This window comes from Pristiophorus japonicus, chromosome 8 (assembly GCF_044704955.1).
Source record: "Pristiophorus japonicus isolate sPriJap1 chromosome 8, sPriJap1.hap1, whole genome shotgun sequence".
Taxonomy (NCBI): Eukaryota; Metazoa; Chordata; class Chondrichthyes; family Pristiophoridae; genus Pristiophorus; species Pristiophorus japonicus.
The window spans coordinates 100,234,861-100,257,221 of record NC_091984.1 but is presented as its reverse complement, the minus strand read 5'-3'; the positions used below and the strand labels follow the sequence as shown (position 1 = coordinate 100,257,221).

General features: G+C 43.4%; 1 protein-coding gene across 4 annotated transcripts in view; it reads left to right on the top strand.

Annotated features, from left to right (window-relative positions):
* The window catches only part of abl2 (c-abl oncogene 2, non-receptor tyrosine kinase), a 138,796-nt gene that overhangs the window by 104,089 nt on the left and 12,346 nt on the right, over positions 1-22,361 (top strand). For 3 of the 4 annotated variants that reach the window (XM_070887180.1, XM_070887179.1, XM_070887183.1), the window contains exons 2-5: positions 11,381-11,551; positions 14,573-14,868; positions 19,068-19,340; positions 21,551-21,635. In XM_070887180.1, coding sequence (XP_070743281.1) covers positions 11,381-11,551; positions 14,573-14,868; positions 19,068-19,340; positions 21,551-21,635 — 825 coding nt within the window. The remainder of the gene's footprint in view (positions 1-11,380; positions 11,552-14,572; positions 14,869-19,067; positions 19,341-21,550; positions 21,636-22,361) is intronic. The other variant, XM_070887181.1, reaches the window with a different exon arrangement.

The window sequence follows — 22,361 nt, the reverse complement described above, 5'->3', positions numbered from 1 at the left end:
AGTTCAGTCAGGCTGAGGAGGGACTGGTTGGGCCTCTATTCAAGGAAGAAGCAGAACCGCCGTCAGGCCGTCCTGGTGGGGGATTGGATGGTGGCAAATTAGTTTTGAGGAGATACTTGAGACACTGGGACTTTCCAGTGAAGCACAGAATATTAACAGGGGACTTAGTGGAAGTTTTACAAATTAAGGGTTTTGATTGGGTGAATATTGAAATAAATTGCTTCTGGTTGGTGAGTCAGTGATGAGGGATGCCAATTTGAATTGAGATTTTGTTTTGCAGAGTTTTAATGGATGTGGAATCCTTTGCCACGAGGCGATTGAACCAGTGACGATTGCTTTATACAATCATAAAGGCAAAACTTGATAAATAGTTGAAACTGAGGAAGGTAGAGAGCTATGGGGAGAGAACAGAATAGTGGAATTACTTTTGAACTGCACCAGAAATGAGCTTGCTCAGATCTGATGGGTTAATTGGGCTCTTTCCATGCTACAAACATCTCTGGGCTTTTTGGGGAAATGCTTTGAAGCTTTAAGTTGCTTGGGTCTTGGTATTTTTCATTTTTAATACCATATAAAATGTGTTAACCATTACACTTGAAGTGTAGTAGTCATTGTGTTAGCTTTGTAATACCCTCTGGTGTTGTGGATAAGGATAGCCCTGACAGGTTAGGTTTGCATGGGTGTATTTATGTGGATCCTTTTCAAAAATTGGATCGCTTCCTCGAAATTGGCAATGAGTTACAGTATTAAAAACAAAACTGTGTAACTGATTTAACGAACTAGTTTTTAATAATTTTGTTCTTTGGAGTTGGGTATGTTTGCCAGGTTGCAATTAATGGCATGGAATTTACGGCTGGGATGACAGTGATGGGATGGCTGCTTTCGCCATCATTCCGCCTTTGAAACTGACCGGAACTTCGTGATTTGGTACATGCGGAAATCCCAAAGTTGCAGCTCTGGAGCAGGCTGTGCTGCACCCTCCCGAATAATAATCCTGTGAAGCGTCTTGGGATGTTTTACTACGTTAATCATTATCATAGGCAGTCCCTCAGAATCGAGGAAGACTTGCTTCCACTCTTAGAATGAGTCCTTAGGTGGCTGAACTACATTAAAGGTGTTATATAAATACAAGTTGTTGTTGCTTGAACTGCTAAAGTCTGAGCTGGTAGAGTTGGATAAGCAATTTCTGGATTTTGACCCAGCGACCAGGAATAAATAGCGATATACAGCCAAGCCAGAGTGTCGAGTGACTTGGAGGTGGTGATCTTGTGATTTCACTGCTCTTGTGTTTCTTGGTGATAGAAGTCATGGTACTGGGAGGCGCTGTTGAAGTAAGTTTGAGTTGTTGCAGTGCATCTGTGGAATGGTACCTGACCATTCTAAGTTCTTGAACAAACAAATGATTTCAGCATGTCTTGTATGTTACTGAACAACCATGGGATAGGATAGGAAACACCAGACTCTGTACTTGCTTCCAGCAAACCGGTTTTTACAGTCACCTCATGACAGCATTGTCATAATTCAACCATCCAGTTAGAGGAAATTTTGCAAACTGCAGAATTCTTCCTTTAATATATTTAAAAAGACCTCACTGTAATCTGACTGGTTCCATAGCTACACCAATCATGAATGCAGTTTAAAATAGATACGGAAGGAGGTTTTTAAAAAGGTAATTACGGGAAATCTGAACTAAAAACAGATATAAACAGGCAACAGGTTGATCAGTATCTGAAAGAAAAAAAAATGGGATCATAGCCATCAGTGAGCAGCGGGAGTTAGTGAGAGGCGGGAGTTCGGGATGCGAGTGGCCAACAAGAGGCCCGTCAGTGCACCTGCAGCAGGGAGGCAAAAAAGAAGTAGAAAGAAATCGAAAGGTGACGTCACAGCAAAGGGGGTAAGTGATTGGTAAGTAGCTACTCTTTTTTTCTTTTCTTTATCAGTAGGTACGATTTAGCATTGTTGTTGCCAAATTAAGTTTACCTAGGGGTTAAGTCATGACAGGAGAGCTCAGACACATGTTATGCTCCTCTTGTACTATGTGGGAAGTCAGGGACCCTTCCGGTGGCTCTGGCGACTACGTGTGCGGGAAGTGTATCCGCCTCCAGCTCCTGACTGACCTCATTGCGGCCTTGGAGCTGCGGCTGGATGAACTCTGGAGCATCCACGATGCTGAGAATGACATGAATAGCAAGTTTAGCGAGTTGGTCTACCGCAGGTAAAGGGTACACAGCCAGATAGGGAATGGGTGACCAACAGGAAAAGCAGTGCAAGGAAGGTAGTGCAGGGGTCCCCTGCGGTCATCCCCCTGCAAAACAGATACACCACTTTGGGTACTGTAAGGGGGGGATGACTCATCTGGGGGGGATGACTCATCTGGGGAGGGCAGCAGCAGCCAGGTTCATGGCACCGTGGGTGGCTCTGCTGCACAGGAGGGCAGGAAAAAGAGTGGGTGAGCTATAGTGAAAGGGGATTCGATTGTAAGGGGAATAGATGGGCGTTTCTGCGGCCGCAACCGAGACTCCAGGATGGTATGTTGCCTCCCTGGTGCAAGGGTCAAGGATGTCTCGGAGCATGTGCAGGACATTCTGAAAAGGGAGGGTGAACAGCCAGTTGTCGTGGTGCATATAGGTACCAACGATATAGGTAAAAAAACAGGATGAGATCCTACAAGACGAATTTAGGGAGCTAGGAGCTAAATTTAAAAAGTAGGACCTCAAAAGTAGTAATCTCAGAATTGCTACCAGTGCCACGTTCTGGTCAGAGTAGGAATAGCAGGATAGCTCCGATGAATACGTGGCTTGAGGAGTGGTGCAAAAGGGTGGGATTCAAATTCCTGGCACATTGGAACCGGTTCTTGGGGAGGTGGTATCAGTACAAACGGAACGGTCTGCACCTGGGCAGGACTGGAACCAATGTCCTCGGAGAAGTGTCTGCTCGTGCTGTTGGGGAGGAGTTAAAACTAACATGGCAGGGGGATGCGAACCTAAGAGGGAAATAAAATGGAGGCAGAAGCAAAAGATAGAAAGGAGAAAAGTAAAAGTGGAGGGCAGAGAAACCCAAGGCAAAAAACAAAAAGGGCCACATTACAACAAAATTCTAAAGGGGCAAAGTGTGTTATAAAGACGAGCCTGAAGGCTTTGTGCCTCAATGCGAGGAGTATTCGGAATAAGGTGGACGAATTAACTGCGCAGACAGCAGTTAACGGATATGATGTAATTGGCATCACGGAGACATGGCTCCAGGGTGACCAAGGCTGGGAACTCAACATCCAAGGGTATTCAACATTCAGGAAGGATGGACAGAAAGGAAAAGGAGGTGGGGTGGCATTGCTGGTTAAAGAGGAAATTAATGCAATAGTAAGGAGGGACATTAGCTTGGATGATGTGGAATCGGTATGGGTGGAACTGCGGAATACCAAAGGGCAGAAAACGCTAGTGGGAGTTGTGTACAGACCACCAAATAGTAGTCGTGAGGTTGGGGACAGCATCAAACAAGAAATAAGGGATGTGTGCAATAAAGGTACAGCAGTTATCATGGGCGACTTTAATCTATATATTGATTGGGCGAACCAAACTGGTAGCAATGCGGTGGAGGAGGATTTCCTGGAGTGTATTAGGGATGGTTTTCTAGACCAATATGTCGAGGAACCAACTAGAGAGCTGGCCATTCTAGACTGGGTGATGTGTAATGAGAAGGGACTAATTAACAATCTTGTTGTGCGAGGCCCCTTGGGGAAGAGTGACCATAATATGGTAGAATTCTTTAAGATGGAGAGTGTCAAAGTTAATTCGGAAACTAGGGTCCTGAACTTAAGGAAAGGTAACTTCGACGGTATGAGACGTGAATTGGCTAGACTAGCCTGACAAAGATACTTAAAGGGTTGACAGTGGATAGGCAATGGCAAACATTTAAAGATCACATGGATGAACTTCAGCAATTGTACATCCCTGTCTGGAGTAAAAATAAAACGGGGAAGGTGGCTCAGCCGTGGCTAACAAGGGAAATTAAGGATAGTATTAAAACCAAGGAAGAGGCATATAAATTGGCTAGAAAAAGCAACAAACCCGAGGACTGGGAGAAATTTAGAATTCAACAGAGGAGGACTAACGGTTTAATTAAGAGGGGGAAAATAGAGTACGAGAGGAAGCTTGCAGGGAACATAAAAACTGACTGCAAAAGCTTCTATAAATATGTGAAGAGTAAAAGATTAGTGAAGACAAACGTAGGTCCCTTGCAGTCGGATTCAGGTGAATTTATAATGGGGAACAAAGAAATGGCAGACCAATTGAACAAATACTTTTGTTCTGTCCTCACGAGGAAAGTCACAAATAACCTTCCGAATGTACTAGGGGACAGTGGGTCGAGTGAGAAGGAGGAACTGAAGGATAGCCTTATTAGGTGGGACATTGTGTTCGGGAAATTGATGGGATTGAAGGCCGACAAATCCCCCAGGGCCTGATAGTCTGCATCCCAGAGTACTTAAGTAAATGGCCCTAGAAATAGTGGCTGCATTGGTGATCATTTTCCAACAGTCTACTGACTCTGGATCAGTTCCAATGGACTGGAGAGTAGCTAATGTAACACCACTTTTTAAAAAAGGAGGGAGAGAGAAAATGGGTAATTATCAACCGGTTAGCCTGACAACAGTAGTGGGGAAAATGTTGGAATCAACAATTAAGGATGAAATACCAGCGCATTTGGAAAGCAGTGACCGCATCGGTCCAAGTCAGCATGGATTTATGAAAGGGAAATCATGTTTGACAAATCTTCTAGAATTTTTTGAGGATGTAACTAGCAGAGTGAACAAGGGAGAACCAGTGGATGTGGTGTATTTGGACTTTCAAAAGGCTTTTGACAAGGTCCCGCACAAGAGATTGGTGTGCAAAATCAAAGCGCATGGTATTGGGGGTAATGTACTGACGTGGATAGAGAACTGGTTGGCAGACAGGAAGCAGAGTCAGGATAAACGGGTCCTTTTCAGAATGGCAGGCAGTGACTAGTGGAGTGCCACAGGGCTCAGTGCTGGGACCCCAGCTCTTTACAATATACATTAACGATTTAGATGAAGGAATTGAGTGTAATATCTCCAAATTTGCAGATGACACTAAACTGGGTGGCGGTGTGAGCTGTGAGGAGGACGCTAAGAGGCTGCAGGGTGACTTGGACAGGTTAGATGAGTGGGCAAATGCATGGCAGATGCAATACAATGTGGATAAATGTGATGTTATCCATTTTGGGGACAAAAACACGAAGGCAGAATATTATCTGAATGGCAGCAGATTCAGAAAAGGGGAGGTGCAACGAGACCTGGGTGTCATGGTTCATCATTCATTGAAAGTTGGCATGCAGGTACAGCAGGCGGTGAAGAAGGCAAATGGTATGTTGGCCTTCATAGCTAGGTGATTTAAGTATAGGAGCAGGGAGGTCTTACTGCAGTTGTACAAGGCCTTGGTGAGGCCTCACCTGGAATATTGTGTTCAGTTTTGGTCTCCTAATCTGAGGAAGAACATTCTTGCTATTGAGGGAGTGCAGCGAAGGTTCACCAGACTGATTCCAGGGATGGCTGGACTGTCATATGAGGAGAGACTGGATCAACTGGGCCTTTATTCACTGGAGATTAGAAGGATGAGAGGGGATCTCATAAAAACGTGTAAGATTCTGACGGGACTGGACAGGTTAGATGCGGGAAGAATGTTCCCGATGTTGGGGAAGTCCAGAACCGAGGACACAGTCATTAGTAGGTCATTTAGGACTGAGATGAGGAGAAACTTCTTCAGTCAGAGAGTTGTTAACCTGTGGAATTCCCTGCCGCAGAGAGTTGTTGATGCCAGTTCATTGGATATATTCAAGAGGGAGTTAGATATGGCCCTTAGGGCTAAGGGGATCAAGGGGTATGGAGAGAAAGCAGGAAAAGGGGTACTGAGGGAGCCATGATCTAATTGAATGGCGGTGCAGATTTGAAGGGCCGAATGGCCTACTGCACCTATTTTCTATGTTTCTATTACCCGAACTGCACTTCCACCATTTTCTATTTTTGTTCCTGTGGATGGTGCTGTTTACAGAACAAAAAGAGGCAAAAAGAAACTGGCGAAAAAAATCCTTAGTAAGATACCGTGTTTCGTCTTTTTCTTAAGTGATCGATGGGCAATGCCTGAAAGGGTTTACTGTATCTGTTAAAAGTAGTTTGGTGGCCATTCTGATGCAGAAATGCTTTACTGGTGTATATAGTCCCTTGCTATTGTATGACTATCGACTGAGGAATGTTCTCAGTGAATAGTTAATTTAGCTGGGCGGCAGGCGTTTGTGTGCAATAATGAAACTGTTTTGACATGTCTATCTTGCCACGTGATAACTTGTACCCATCCAATGGGTTAGGATTCAACTGGCCCAAAAATTCTTTCCGAGGATTCTTTAGAATCTTACACCCACACATCTGTTGTCAAAATTGGACTCGGGAATGGTGCAAGTGAATGTGTTTACAGTATAACTTGAAACACAACGAGATTATTGATAGAACAAACGAAGATGAGCTCTGAAGCAGTTCTGCTGCCGTCTAGTAGTTTTGATGAAGACAGGCGTGGGCTAACCTGCTCCTTCCTTGAGGGTGCTTCTGATCACTTGCCCTCCCCTTCTGAGTGCTATCTAGTTAAAGGTACAGTAAAGAAGTTACTGCTTTATAAAAAAATATAGTTTTCCTTAATGCAGAGGCTATTTTAATAATTGTACATTTAATCAAATTTGTCATTGGCACAATGATTTTCATTTAACTTGAAGTGCTAAATTAACAAATGCACAATAACAAAGAAATGATAGATGTGAAGTGGAGAATTGCATAACATTGGAACTATTTTGATACTAAACTATAAAAAAAATTTTCAAAGCTACAAGTGCTATGATGAGTATGTTAACCTAAATATGATAGGTTTTGCTTTTCTATGTCTGGTGAGGTATTGTCTTGTCAGAGATAGACTGCTGTGATTAGGAGAGGATCAAGAGACTCTGGATGAATGAGCTAGGATGGGCTGAATGGCCTTTATTATCCGTATTGTCCTTATGATCCGCGTGAACAGGAATCGACTGGTGTCATATTTTCACTATCTGGGTAAATGCGAGGGTATACATAATCAGGAAAGGATGAACAAGCTGGGTTTCTTTTCTCTTGAAAAAAGAAGGGTGACCTAATTAGAGGTCTTTAAAATTATGAAATGTTTTGATCGGCTGGAAAAAGAGAGAATGTTTCCACTTGTGGGGAAGAACATAACTCGAGACCATCAATAGAAGATAGTTACCAAAAAAGCCTATAGGGAATTCAGAAAAAAACTTTTTTTACCCAAAGAGTGGTGAGAATGTGGAACTCACTACCAGAGAGAGTGGTTGAAGTGAATAGTATAGATGCATTTTAGGGGAGGCTAGATAAGCATATGACAGAGAAGGGAATAGAGGGTTATGCGAATAGCTTTACATAGAAACATAGAAAATAGGTGCAGGAGTAGGCCATTCGGCCCTTCTAGCCTGCACCGCCATTCAATGAGTTCATGGCTGAACATGCAACTTCAGTACCCCATTCCTGCTTTCTCACCATACCCCTTGATTCCCCTAGTAGTAAGGACTTCATCTAACTCCTTTTTGAATATATTTAGTGAATTGGCCTCAACAACTTTCTGTGGTAGAGAATTCCACAGGTTCACCACTCTCTGGGTGAAGAAATTCCTCCTCATCTCGGTCCTAAATGGCTTCCCCCTTATCCTTAGACTGTGTCCCCTGGTTCTGGACTTCCCCAACATTGGGAACATTCTTCCTGCATCTAACCTGTCTAACCCCGTCAGAATTTTAAACGTTTCTATGAGGTCCCCTCTCATTCTTCTGAACTCCAGTGAATACAAGCCCAGTTGATCCAGTCTTTCTTGATAGGTCAGTCCCGCCATCCCGGGAATCAGTCTGGTGAACCTTCGCTGCACTCCCTCAATAGCAAGAATGTCCTTCCTCAGGTTAGGAGACCAAAACTGTACACAATACTCCAGGTGTGGCCTCACCAAGGCCCTGTACAATTGTAGCAACACCTCCCTGCCCTTGTACTCAAATCCCCTCACTATGAAGGCCAACATGCCATTTGCTTTCTTAACCGCCTGCTGTACCTGCATGCCAACCTTCAATGACTGATGTACCATGACACCCAGGTCTCTTTGCACCTGCCCTTTTCCTAATCTGTCACCATTCAGATAATAGTCTGTCTCTCTGTTTTTACCACCAAAGTGGATAACCTCACATTTATCCACATTATACTTCATCTGCCATGCATTTGCCCACTCACCTAACCTATCCAAGTCGCTCTGCAGCCTCATAGAATCCTCCTTGCAGCTCACACTGCCACCCAACTTAGTGTCATCCGCAAATTTGGAGATACTACATTTAATCCCCTCGTCTAAATCATTAATGTACAGTGTAAACAGCTGGGGCCCCAGCACAGAACCTTGCGGTACCCCACTAGTCACTGCCTGCCATTCTGAAAAGTCCCCATTTACTCCTACTCTTTGCTTCCTGTCTGACAACCAGTTCTCAATCCATGTCAGCACACTACCCCCAATCCCATGTGCTTTAACTTTGCACATTAATCTCTTGTGTGGGACCTTGTCGAAAGCCTTCTGAAAGTCCAAATATACCACATCAACTGGTTCTCCCTTGTCCACTCTACTGGAAACATCCTCAAAAAATTCCAGAAGATTTGTCAAGCATGATTTCCCTTTCACAAATCCATGCTGACTTGGACCTATCATATTACCTCTTTCCAAATGCACTGCGATGACATCCTTAATAATTGATTCCATCATTTTACCCACTACCGATGTCAGGCTGACCGGTCTGTAATTCCCTGTTTTCTCTCTCCCTCCTTTTTTAAAAAGTGAGGTTACATTGGCTACCCTCCACTCCATAGGAACTGATCCAGAGTCAATGGAATGTTGGAAAATGACTGTCAATGCATCCACTATTTCCAAGGCCACTTCCTTAAGTACTCTGGGATGCAGTCCATCAGGCCCTGGGGATTTATCGGCCTTCAATCCCATCAATTTCCCCAACACAATTTCCCGACTAATAAGGATTTCCCTCAGTTCCTCCTCCTTACTAGACCCTCCGACCCCTTTTATATCCGGAAGGTTGTTTGTGTCCTCCTCAGTGAATACCGAACCAAAGTACTTGTTCAATTGGTCCGCCATTTCTTTGTTCCCCGTTATGACTTCCCCTGATTCTGACTGCAGGGGACCTACGTTTGTCTTTACTAACCTTTTTCTCTTTACATATCTATAGAAACTTTTGCAATCTGTCTTAATGTTCCCTGCAAGCTTCTTCTCATACTCCATTTTCCCTGCCCTAATCAAACCCTTTGTCCTCCTCTGCTGAGTTCTAAATTTCTCCCAGTCCCCGGGTTCTCTGCTATTTCTGGCCAATTTGTATGCCACTTCCTTGGCTTTAATGCTATCCCTGATTTCCCTTGATAGCCACGGTTGAGCCACCTTCCCTTTTTTATTTTCACGACAGACAGGAATGTACAATTGTTGTAGTTCATCCATGCGGTCTCTAAATGTCTGCCATTACCCATCCACAGTCAACCCCTTAAGTATCATTCGCCAATCTATCCTAGCCAATTCATGCCTCATACCTTCAAAGTTACCCTTCTTTAAGTTCTGGACCATGGTCTCTGAATTAACTGTTTCATTCTCCATCCTAATGCAGAATTCCACCATATTATGGTCACTCTTCCCCAAGGGGCCTCGCACAACGAGATTGCTAATTAATCCTCTCTCATTACACAACACCCAGTCTAAGATGGCCTCCCCCCTAGTTGGTTCCTCGACATATTGGTCTAAAAAATGAGGAAAGATAGGAGGAGGCTCAAGTGGTGCATAAACGCCAACATGGACTGGTTGGGCCGAATGGCCTGTTTCTGTGCCGTATATCCTATGTAAGGGTGCTTTGGTTATGGTAAATTGTTATATACGGATCTCCTTTTCTGAATATTAAGCAGAATTGGCCGACATTTCAAAACGTCGAATGTTGTAACTTCTGCTCAGATAGAAGCGCTTTAATCATTTGTCAGTCAGTTATTTTAATTTTGCTGTTGCACCATTTATGTCACCAATGAGTAGCAGTTACAGGATTGTGTTTTGGTGCTGACTGATTCTGCTTGTGACTTAAAAAGAAAGGTGAAGTCTTTTGGTTTGAATGCTAGCTCTTCAACTACAGCAATCCATTCCAATTCAGCTTCCCTGCTCTTTCCCTGTCTCCTTTCATATTCTTGAAGTCAAGGAGAAAAAAGATGGATCGACAATTCGTTGTTTCCATGTCTTCCAGGAACCATCTCTGAGATCCCCTCAGAGGCCAAGAGGAGGCCACTTGCTTGTGTTCCTGACCACAAGTGGTACATAGTCCAGATGATGGATCTTGGAAAACCTAAAGGGATTTCATACCCCAAAATATATACACAAACTTGCCCAATAAATGTCAACAGTGTTCCATTATTGAATACCAGCCAAGAAAAACCCAACACTAATATCTTACAGGTGTAACTTTGCTCCAGAGACACATTTAATCTTTTTGGGTTAATTTGTGGTCATTTCATGCGAGTTAAGGTAGGTGTTTTTTTTTTTGGATTGAGAATTAGATTTAGATTAGAATTTAAAATTAGATTTAGAAGTGAGCAATATTGTGTTCTAAGTGAATTTTTTTCAAATTATGTTCAAATTTGCCTTTAGTTTGATTTTTTTTCCTCCCGTATGTCAAAACCTCCCTGATGTTCTTTCTCCAATCTTCCCAAGAATGGGTGTTTTGATTCTGCAGCCCATTAATGATTTATATCAGATCGGGATAATACTGGAGAGCTCTCGTCTACACACTTATTGCTATCTGTTTGAGGTTGGATTTTAGGAAAAGTTTGTCTTTATATCGTTTGCCCAAGAAGTGTTTCTTTTTTCAGTTAGTATCTACATTAGACAGAAACTTTTATGTTCTTTAACATTATGGAGGATATTTTTGTATGAAATACGTAAATCTGATCATTTTAACATCGTTAGTTACTGTGTTGACTGAGAGTTTGCAGGGTATTTTGCTTTTTCTCTATCTCTTCAACCCCTCCCCCGCCATACAATCCATTTGCTGAAACAGTCGTTCACAGCACTCTCATAAGGATATTCAAACCAATGTGAGTTGTCTAGGGCTCTTGAAGGCAGATCTTACTCGGTCATAAAACCGTGCTGAATAGATTTTCACCAACTTTACCAAAAATGGAGTCACTCTTTTAATGTCACTGCACTAATTGCATTACTTGACTGTTAGTTGCTGTGCTTGTTTGTGCATTACTCACGAGAACTCATCTCCCTTCTTACAGAAGCTTTGCACCGTCCATTTGGTTCTGACATTGACTCGCAGACACTGAACGAAGCAGTAAGGTGGAGCTCGAAGGAGAACCTCCTGGGAGCTGCTGAAAGTGATCCTAATCTATTTGTTGCACTTTATGACTTTGTTGCGAGTGGTGACAACACACTAAGCATTACTAAAGGTAAGCAGCGACATCTCATGATTAACTGTTGCATGAATAGCCACATCTTGTTAAGGGAGTTTGACACTGATGCAAAGCTAACATGTACGCACTTAGTAATGCATCAGTGAATGTGGATGGGTGGCTGGTCTGAATGATCAGAGTATGCAACAACAAATTGCATTTATAAAGGTGCCTTTAACGTAGTAAAAAGTCCCAGTTAGCTTCACCGGAGCATTATCCGACAAAATAACTGAGCCACATAGAGAGATATTAGGACAGGTAATTAATGGCTTGGTTAAAGAGGTTGAATTTAAGGAGCGACTTAAAGGAGGAGAGAGAGAGAGATAGAGTTTTAGGGAGGGAATTGCAGAGGGAAACAGAAAAAGAGCATGTATGACATGTCAGGTTGCAAATACATCTGAGAATCAGGCTTTCTATATATATATATATAGAAAGGTCAGTGGAGAAGTGAAGAAGAAGAGGGGCAAAGGGAGGGTATGAGAATAGAATGGCAACTAACATAAAAGCTAGTAAAGTCTTCTATAGGCATATAAACAGTAAAAGTACAGTAGGAGGACGGGTGGGGCCAATTAGGAACCAGAGACCTCTTCATGGAGGCAGAGACATAGTGAAGGAGGAGGCAGTGGAGATATGCGATAGGATAAAAATTGATCAAGAGGAGGTATTAGAAAGGCTGGCCTGTATTTAAAGTAGATAAATCGCCAGGAGCGGATGGGATGCATCCTAGGATATTGAGGGAGGAAATCAGAGGTACTGGCCATAGTATTCCAAACCTTAGATAAGGGGGTGGTGCCAGAGGACTGGAGAATTGCAAATGTTACACCTTTGTTCAAAAAAGGGTGTAAAGATAAACCCAGCAACTACAGGCCAGTCAGTTTAACCTCGGTAGTGGGGGAGCTTCTAGAAACAGTAATCAGGGACAAAATTCACAGTCACTTGGAATAGGGGTGGATTAATTAATGAAAGCCAGCATGGATTTCTTGAAGGCAAATCATCTTTAACTAACTTGATCGAGTTTTTTGATGAGGTAACAGAGACGGTTGTTGAGGATAATTCGGTTGACGTCGTGAACTAGGATTTCCAAAAGGCGTTTGAGAAAGTGCCACATAATAGACTTGCTCGCAAAGTTAAAGCATATGGAATAAAAGGGACAGTGGCAGCCTGGAGACGGAATTGGCGAAGTGATCGAAAACAGTAGTAGTGAACGGTTGTTTATCGGACTGGAGGAAGGTATACACTGGTGTTCCCCAGGGGTTATTTCTAGAACCACTGCTTTTCTTGATGTATATTAATGACTTAGACATGGATGTGCAGGCCACAATTTCAAAATTTGCAGATGACACAAAACTTGGAAGTACAGTGAATAGTGAGGAGGTGAGTGATGGGCTTCGAGAGGACATAGAGAGGCTGGTGAAATTTAACGCAGAAAAGTGTGAAGTGATACATTTTGGTAGAAAGAATGAAGAGAGGACATATAAACTAAATGGTACAATGCTGAAGAGGGTGCACGAACAGAGAGACCTTGGGGGTATGTGTGCACAAATCGTTGAAGATGGTAGGGCAGGTTGAGAAAGCAGTTTAAAACGGCTTATGGGATCCTGGGCTTAATAAATAGAGGTATCGAGTACAAAAGTTTGGAAATTATGATGAAGATGTATAAAACACTGGTTCGGCCCCAACTGGAGTCCTGTGCCTAATTCTGGGCACCACACTTTAGGAAGAATGTGAAGGCCTCAGAGAAGCAGCCGAAAAGATTTATGAGAATGATTCCAGGAATGAGGAGCTTCAGTTACGTTGATAGACTGGAGAAGCTGGGGTTGTTCTTGGAGCAGAGAAGATTGAGAGGCGATTTCATCGAAATGTTGAAAATTATGAGGGGTCTTGACCGAGTTGATAGAGAGAAACTGTTCCCATTGGCAGAAGGGTAGAGAACCAGAGAACACTGATTTAAGGTGATTGGCAAAAGAACCAAAGACGATGTAAGAAGAAAAAAATTTTAAGGCAGCAAGTGGTTAGGATCTGGAATGCACTGCCTGAAAGGGTAGTGGAGGTAGATTCAATCTTATCTTTCAAAAGGGAGTTGGATAAGTATCTGAAGGAAAAATAATTGCAGGATTGCGGGGAAAGGGCGGGAAAGTGGGATAGCTGAGAGCTGGTACAGGCTAAATGGGCCAAATGGTCGCCTTCCGTGCTGTAACCATTCTATGATTCTATGTAGTGAAACCTGTAAATTTGGAACACACAAGGGACTTGCATCAGGTCTCCTTTATTTGCAGATGTCCTTATTTTAAAAATGGCCATTGTATAAACAGTAAATTGGATGACCTAAATATTCCACAATTGGCTGTATCTCCTGCAGCGTTCCTTTTTTCGCCCTCACCTGGGATCGTGCCTAATTCTGGACCCCAGCCAACAGGATGTGATTTCAGTTCATTTTCTTTTCATTGGGTTTCCTAGTTCATTGCCATTTATGGTCCTTTTCCATTGTGGGTGGGACGTTCTGATCCTTGGATCTGATACGATAGCAGCCTGCTCAGGGCGAAGTAGCTGCTTTCGGGCCAGCGTATCTGGCAGATCCCAGCCAAATTGGAGGGTGGGGTGGTGGTGGTGGGGGGAGTGGATGATGAATTAATGCTCTGCAGACCCCTGTCTTGCCCACTCCCTCCGTGTATTGCAGCTGCTGATGTTTGATATGTTTGGGGGTGGGTTAGGGGAGCAATTTCCCAGTTTCTCCCCATAAATTGGCTTGAGGCATTTGCTCCTTTTTTGACTCTCCCAGGAGTGGTAGGTCGGATTGATGGTATGTGCAAGTTACAACGTGACAGTTCAGAATTGGCTCACTCAGCCAGCTGGTGGTCTTCTGTCTTTCATTTTCATATGTTCATATCACATGATTGGAATTGATTTTCCTTTTCTTTCCCTGTGTGCAGGGGTGCACTGAGAAGTTTTTAAAAATTACTTGGGTTTCTACGAAGTCATTGGAAATTTTGAGTGATCAGGGTTCTTCTAATTCAACAGGTGAAAAGCTACGTGTGCTGTGCTATAACCAGAATGGCGAATGGTGTGAGGTGCGCTCGAAGAACGGGCAGGGATGGGTCCCCAGCAATTATATTACACCTGTTAATAGCCTGGAAAAGCACTCCTGGTACCATGGTCCCGTCTCGCGTAGTGCAGCAGAGTACCTGCTTAGCAGCCTCATCAATGGCAGCTTTCTTGTGCGAGAAAGTGAGAGCAGTCCAGGGCAACTTTCAATATCCCTCCGCTACGAGGGTCGAGTTTACCACTACAGAATCAACACAACACATGATGCCAAGGTAAGTAGTGAAGCTGTCTGACTGTACCTCCTCTGTCCTTTATTTTGCAAGTTTGCTCTCTTTTTTTTTCCCCCGCCTGCCTGCCATCTCCCTCTCGCAGAAACTAACTTGTGTGGGCAGCCACTGTATTGATACCAATCACCCTCCCATATCTCAAATGGTCATTCTTCATCTCTGAGCTTAAATAGTGAGTGTTGATAGGCTCCTGGGGAGAATCACAACAAGCCCAATCCTGTCCTTGCTATCGACACCTGCGCACTTCCTAACAGCGATCACTTGATGGGGATCAGGAGTGGATATTATTAACCTAGCTCAGTGGTATTGAACCTAATTCAAACAACCCCTACCACTGCAGCTGAGATCAGCAAGCTCCACACAGGCTGGCAATTGAATCTTGGACCTTATGGTTTGTGTTTCTGTTGGATGCTGGCTTTCAAACTAATATTTTAACTGCTCTTAAAACCCTCCATTTTCCCAAAGTGGAACTCTATCCCTGACACTGGAGTTGGATATATAATCTGCAACTATGTCATTTGAGTTCTTTGATCAGTTTAAGCAGGGATGACGGAATGACTTGCTGACTTGTGTTTTTTTTCTTCTGCAGTAATGCCTCTTGTTTGTACCCTGCCTCCTGCTGTTCACTGTAACCAGGCAATATAAATACAATAGATTGTGACTTTGGTGCACTTTGATACTGAAAACTGGCCCAAATCATTAAAACAAAATTATAGCTACTAAAAATATTCAGGTGTCTTGAGTTGACTCTCAGCCATGCAATTATATGTTTCCATCCTGGAGAACTCGTCATTTGAACTTTATTTCAGCTGGGCCATGTAACTCAAGGGAAGTGGGTGTGATGAACTGGAAGGAGCGATGAGGTAGGCATCCAAAACTGGGATCCATCCCAATTTTCATCACTCAATAATGGCTTAGTAATTGGAATGACAATGAGTCAGCTACTTGGCTGAATTAACAAATAAGACATTGCAAACAGCAGGTATCATTGTGATGTGTACACTTGTCCCACCCAGATGTTGTTGCCAATTGCTGTTGCCAGCTACTACAGCAGTCTTTCATGTGGTCAGCTATTAACATCAATTGTAGATCCTATGGGAATTGGTAAACTCCATACACATTCCTTAAAAATCACAGTAAATCAGATCCTGATTACTAATCAAAATACTTCAGCCTGCTTAACAAGGCAAATGATGTGTACCGATCTCCACATATTAGTTCCACTATCAGCCGTGAGGAACTCTGGAGCATCCTCCTCCATTTCGGCTTCCCCCAAAAGTTTGTCACCATCTTCCGCCTGCTCCACAATGACATGCAAGCCGTGATCCTAACCAATGGATCCACCACAGACCCAATCCATGTCCGGACTGGGGTCAAACAGGGGCTGCGTCATTGCACCAACGCTTTTCTCGATCTTCCTTGCTGTAATGCTTCATCTCATTCTCAACAAGCTCCCCGCTGGAGTGGAACTAAACTATAGAACAAATGGGAACCTGTTCAACCTTCGTCGCCTCCAGGCTGGATCCAAGGTTGTCCCATCCTCTGACATCAATCTACAGTACACGGATGGCGCTTGCATCTGCACACGTTCAGAGGCCGAACTCCAAGCCATCATCAACATCTTCACCGAGGCATACGAAAGCATGGGCCTTACACTAAACATCCGTAAGACAAAGGTCCTCCACCAACCTGACCCCGCCACACAGCACTGATCCCCGGTCATCAAAATCAATGGCGCAGTTTTGGACAAAGTGGACCATTTTCCATACCTCGGGAGCCTGCTATCAGCAAGGGCAGACATTGACGACGAGGTCCAACACCATCTCCAGTGTGCCAGTGCAGTCTTCGGTCGCCTGAGGAAGAGAGTGTTTGAAGACCAGGACCTCAAACCTGGCACCAAGCTTATAGTCTACAGGGCAGTAGTGATACCCGCTCTCCTATATGGCTCAGAGACATGAAGCATATACAGTAGTCATCTCAAAGCACTGGAGAAGTACCACCAACACTGCCTCCGCAAGATCCTGCAAACCCACTGGGAGGATAGACGCACCAACGTCAGTGTTCTCGATCAGGCCAGCATCAAAGTACTGACCACGCTTGACCAGCTCCGTTGAGCGGGCCACATCGTCCGCATGCCCGACACAAGACTGCCTAAGCAAGCGCTCTACTCAGAACTCCGGCACGGCAAGTGAGCCTCAGGTGGGCAGAGGAAACGTTTCAAGGACACCCTCAAAGCCTCCTTGATAAAGTGCAACATCCCCACCAGCACCTGGGAATCCCTGGTCCAAGACTGCCCAAAATGGAGGAAGAGCATCTGAGAGCGCGTTGAGCACCTAGAGTCTCATCGCCAAGGGCATGCAGAAATCAAGCGCAGACAGCGAAAGGAGTGTGTAGCAAACCAGGCTCACCACCCACCCTTTCCTTCAACCACTGTCTGCCTCACCTGTGACAGAGACTGTAATTCCCGTATTGGGCTGTACAGTCACCTGAGAACTCACTTTTAGAGTGGAAGCAAGTCTTCCTCAGTTCCGAGGGATTGCGTATGATGTGTGATTTTTTATCTCGGCTGGTAGCATGCTTCTGAGTTAACAAGTTGTGAATTTCAGCCCTATTATACGATTCAACCATGTGTAATGTTGGATATTTTGTGAGCAGTACTAATGGAATGCTAAATCATCAGAGATGCCATTTTTCAGATGAGGTGAAGAAATGAAGCCCTATTTGCCTGTTGACTTGGATACAAAAGTTCCCCTGGTATATTTGAAGGGACTTCTCCCAGACCCGGCCAGCATTCCTGCCGCAACCAACATCAACAAAAACCAGATTAACTGGCAGTTTTTCCAATTTGCTGTTTGTGGGATCTTGCTGTAAACATTGGCTGCTGTATTTGCGTATATAACAGTATTTCAGGAATGTCATTGGCTGTGAAGTGCTTTGGGCTGTGATAAGGAGTTATTTAAATGTAATTTCTTTCTCTCCATTCAAATACATTCTAAAACTTTGATTTTTCTTGTCTATTTATCTTTGTCATGTGTTGCATACCACAACTTATCCTCATGTAGCTGGTAGGACAGATTGGGTTGGATTGCATTTCTTCTCCTGATCATTAGTAGTTTCCCTTTAAAGGGAGAGTTCAGTGACCTGCAGCATTTACTGGAGAGTTGTTAATTGTTAATTGAAATAAGACCACTGATACCAATAGAGTTGCAGCATTTAGAAAAGTGAAGGGAACTATATACCTCAAGTAATCGTCAATGACTTAACAAAGACGCATTCCCATGTTCAGAAATAGAAACCATTAATCTTGATGTCCAGCCAGAAAAGAACTAAACTTCAAGCAGTTTGACATGATGGAAAAATGGGTAATCTCAAGGTCGCTTAATGAGTCAGCACAGAAACAGGCCATTCGGCCCACCAGGTCCATGCCAATGTTTATGCTCCACACAAGCTTCCTCCCACCCTTCTTCATCTAGCCCCATTAACATATCCTGGTAGTCTTTTCGTATGCAGATGAAACTTCTTAAACACTCCAGCAATTGGGGGGGGGGGGGGAGGCAAGAGAAGAGAGTTAGTGCTGTAATTTACGAGTATTTAATCCTTTGACTTTGATATGGCAAATCGAAATGGATTTATTTTGAGATGCCATGTTCCTATAAGGAGTTGATTGGGAAATATGTTTTATTGCATGACATCTGTTCTAATGAAGGGGAATGCATCACTGTGCTAAGATATATTCTCTCCAGTATGATCAGCATTGCTTTCTTTCCCATTTTGATTTTTTTCCGTTGCCAATTTTCTCTTATTCCTGGTCTATATAGCTCAGATACTCGCTGAACTGTACAGACTGGTGGGGCGTGGGTGCGGGGGGGAAGGGAGAAAACTGGTGAGGGAAACAAAATGAAAAGTGATCTTACTTACAAACTGGAATAAAAAATTAAATCATGGGTTATTTTCAGTTTAAAAAAGAATTGTAACAAAGAGCAGCCACAATCTTGTATTATTTCATCTGACACAGTGCAAAATGCAGTTTGGGGGACATCCTCACTGGATTTTGTCATTTGCCATCAGGTAAAGTGTCGTTTTGGGGAAACAACTAGCATTACACAAGTATTGTAGCTTGTTTTAACTACTTTGCTCTTTGTGGAAAAAGCAATCCCAGAAGTAGTTCTGTTTTCTTTTCTCAGGTGTATGTGACAGCAGAGAGCCGGTTTAACACATTGGCAGAGCTTGTTCATCACCATTCCACCGTGGCCGACGGGCTGGTCACGACCCTGCACTACCCTGCTCCAAAATGCAACAAGCCCACTGTTTACGGAGTCTCTCCCATACATGACAAGTGGGAGATGGAACGCACTGACATCACAATGAAACACAAGCTGGGCGGAGGGCAGTACGGGGAGGTGTATGTCGGAGTCTGGAAGAAGTACAACCTTACTGTCGCAGTAAAAACACTGAAGGTATATATTAGACTTCTACACTTCGTGGGTAGAATTTCACAGGCAACAGTGTGCTGAGACACCGATTTATTGTCAGTACTCCTTTTGACAACGTATCACCCCCCACCTTATATTTGATTAACTTGGTGCCATCTGGTCTGTGTGAATGTGAGTAACATCAAACTAGAGGAGTTAATTTTCCCGTGACTCATATTTGCTGTATAGATGTTCACTTGGTTAGGGGTTCCAAAGTACTGTGTATTGTGGTGTGGAGACATACCTCAATCATATGCAGCTCCAGGATTTCTAATGAATTATAATACCAGTCTGGTTATGAAGCTTTTGATTGAGGAAGGAGTTATGGCTCCCTCTAGTGGTAATTACACCTCCTCAATTCTCATCCTCCATAAGTTAGCAGAATACGTAAAAACAAAATAAGAGTCGCCTGACCCGCCATTTAACAAGATCACGGCTGATCTGATCAGTGACTCCATTCCACTTCCCTGCCCGCTCCCCATAACCTTTTACTCCCTTATCGCTCAACTCTGTCTATCTCCACCTTAAATATATTCAATGACTTAGCCTCCACAGCTTTCTGGAGCAGAGAATTCCATAGATTTACAATCCTCAGAAGAAATTTCTCCTCATCTCAGTTTTAAATGAGCGGCCCCTAGTTTTAGTTTCCCCTATGAGTGGAAATAGCCTCTCTGCATCCACCTCGTCAAGCCCCCTCATTATCTCATATGTTTGGATAAGATCGCCTCTCATTCTTCTGAACTCCAATGTGTATAGGCCCAACCTATTCAACCTATCTTCATAACTCAACCCCCTCATCTCCAGAATCAACCTAGTGAACCTTCTCTGAACAGCCTCCAATGCAAGTATATCTTCCTTAAATACGGAGACCAAAACTACGCAATACTCCAGGTGTGGCCCCACCAATACCCTGTACAGTTGTAGCAGGACTTCTCTGCTTTTATACTCCATCCCTTGCAATAAAGGTGGGGGTTTAAGATGTCTCCCGTGTTTTTAAAAGAGCTTATGATATAAGGGTATTGACCACGTGACTTTCTGCTTCCTGTTTATCAGTGTTGTTCCCATGGACTTTGCACCTGATAGGCCACTCCAGCAGCTTGAAGAAAATGTCTTCAACTTAAGTTTTTCCCATGAGGTTCAAGCCATGGTTTGTGGGATTTAAATGTTCTAACCAGTGCAGCTCTATGTTGCTGCGTAAGGCCAATTTTGCGTATCCTGTGTTTTTCAACCATCTGTTTTCAGAGTGTGCAAAATATGTCTAGGATAGTCTCAAAAAAATGGGAAGCCATTCTGAGCCCAAACCCTCAAGTGATACTGATACTAGAGGGGCAAGCCCAGGAACACTCAAGTTCTCAAGGGCAAGGCAAGTAGAAACTGTTCCTGGGGTTTCTTGGAGAGGAAGTGTCCATATGTGTTGACAATATTTCTCGAACTGCTGCTAAATTTCTCTCCCTTGTACTGGTGCTGTGAACCAAAATGGTGTAAAAACCAACAAATATTGGATTTAATTATGCCTTAAATAAATAAAATGTAATTTGGCACAAGAATACAGCCACCAAACAAATCTGGGGCAGGAAGCATGACCTTGCTTTGCGTTCTTGTGGATAGGCTGAGTAGAGTTCAGACACTTACCCACAAGAAACCAAAGCAAATTAGAGCATGCTATCTTTCGGTCATGTTTCTGCGCTAGCTGGTTTCAGAGTAGCATTGTGGGAGGCCTGGTGGAAGCAGGCTATCCAGCCCACACACTTGTCTCAAGTAGTATACGACAACACACTGATTTGCCAGCCCACGCTTTTGCCACGGATTGTTTGCATGGTGTGCAGATTATGCAGCCGATACACTGTTTTAGGTTAATATATAACACGAAGGTTATCTGGCCCACGTTCTTCGCTTGGGCTAGTACTTGGTACATGGAAGACCAAGAGAGCAGAGCAAGGATTGCCTTTTATTTTAAATTGTTACAACAAAAAAGTTGCTGCAGAAGTAATTATATAAACATTTGGAGTGTTGAATTAAGTATGTGTTCGGAAAAAGTAGCTTCAACATTATCTGGAGCATGCTATCTTCAGTGCCAACTACGAATTGCCAATGCTGGTTCATTGATGCTTCAAAAATTTTTAATTTATGTCAAGTATGGTGCATCTTGCTAGTTATTAATAGATTTATTTGTCTTATCCTTTTTTTTTTAAAAGGAGGACACTATGGAGGTGGAGGAATTTCTTAAAGAAGCTGCTGTAATGAAAGAAATTAAACATCCAAATTTAGTCCAACTACTAGGCAAGTGTTTCTGGAATCTCTTTTCGTCTGTTGCGAACTAGCCCTGTGTTGACATTTGGCTTGTTCGTGAACATTTCTTGTATCCCATCCTGCCAGTCCCTTCCCTGAAAAAAGCCAACTGACAACACGTAAATTGTCAGTGCAGCGAGTGTGATCATGAGTTTTTATAATATATATTCTGCTTGCGCTGCATGTTAAATCGTTCAAACATTTCTTATGTTAGTTCAAACTGTGGCTTGATTTCAGCTTGGTTAGAAACAGTGAGAGTGCTAATTGAGCTATTGGTGTGGGGGTAGAATATTAATGCTGTGAACATTCTCTCCAAATGTATGTTGTGTCAGCCTTGGCTCAGTGATAGCACTGAGTGCGCAGGTTGTGGATCGTGAGCACATAATCTATGCTGACATTTCAGCGCAGAACTGAGGGAGTGCTGCAGTGTCGGAGGTGCTGTCTTTTGGATGAGACATTAAGCCGAGGCCCTATTTGCTCTCTCGAGCTGGAAGTAAAAGATCCCATGACACTATTCGAAGAAGAGCATGGGAATTGTCCCTTGTGTCTTGGCCACTATTTATCCCTCAACTCACACATCCAAAAACACATTATCTGGTCATTATCTCATTGCTGTTTGTGAGACCTTGCTGTGTGCAAACTGGCTCAAAAAGTACTTCATTCGTTGTAAAGTGCTTTGGGTGACCTGAGGTCATGAAAGGCATTACTTAAATGCAA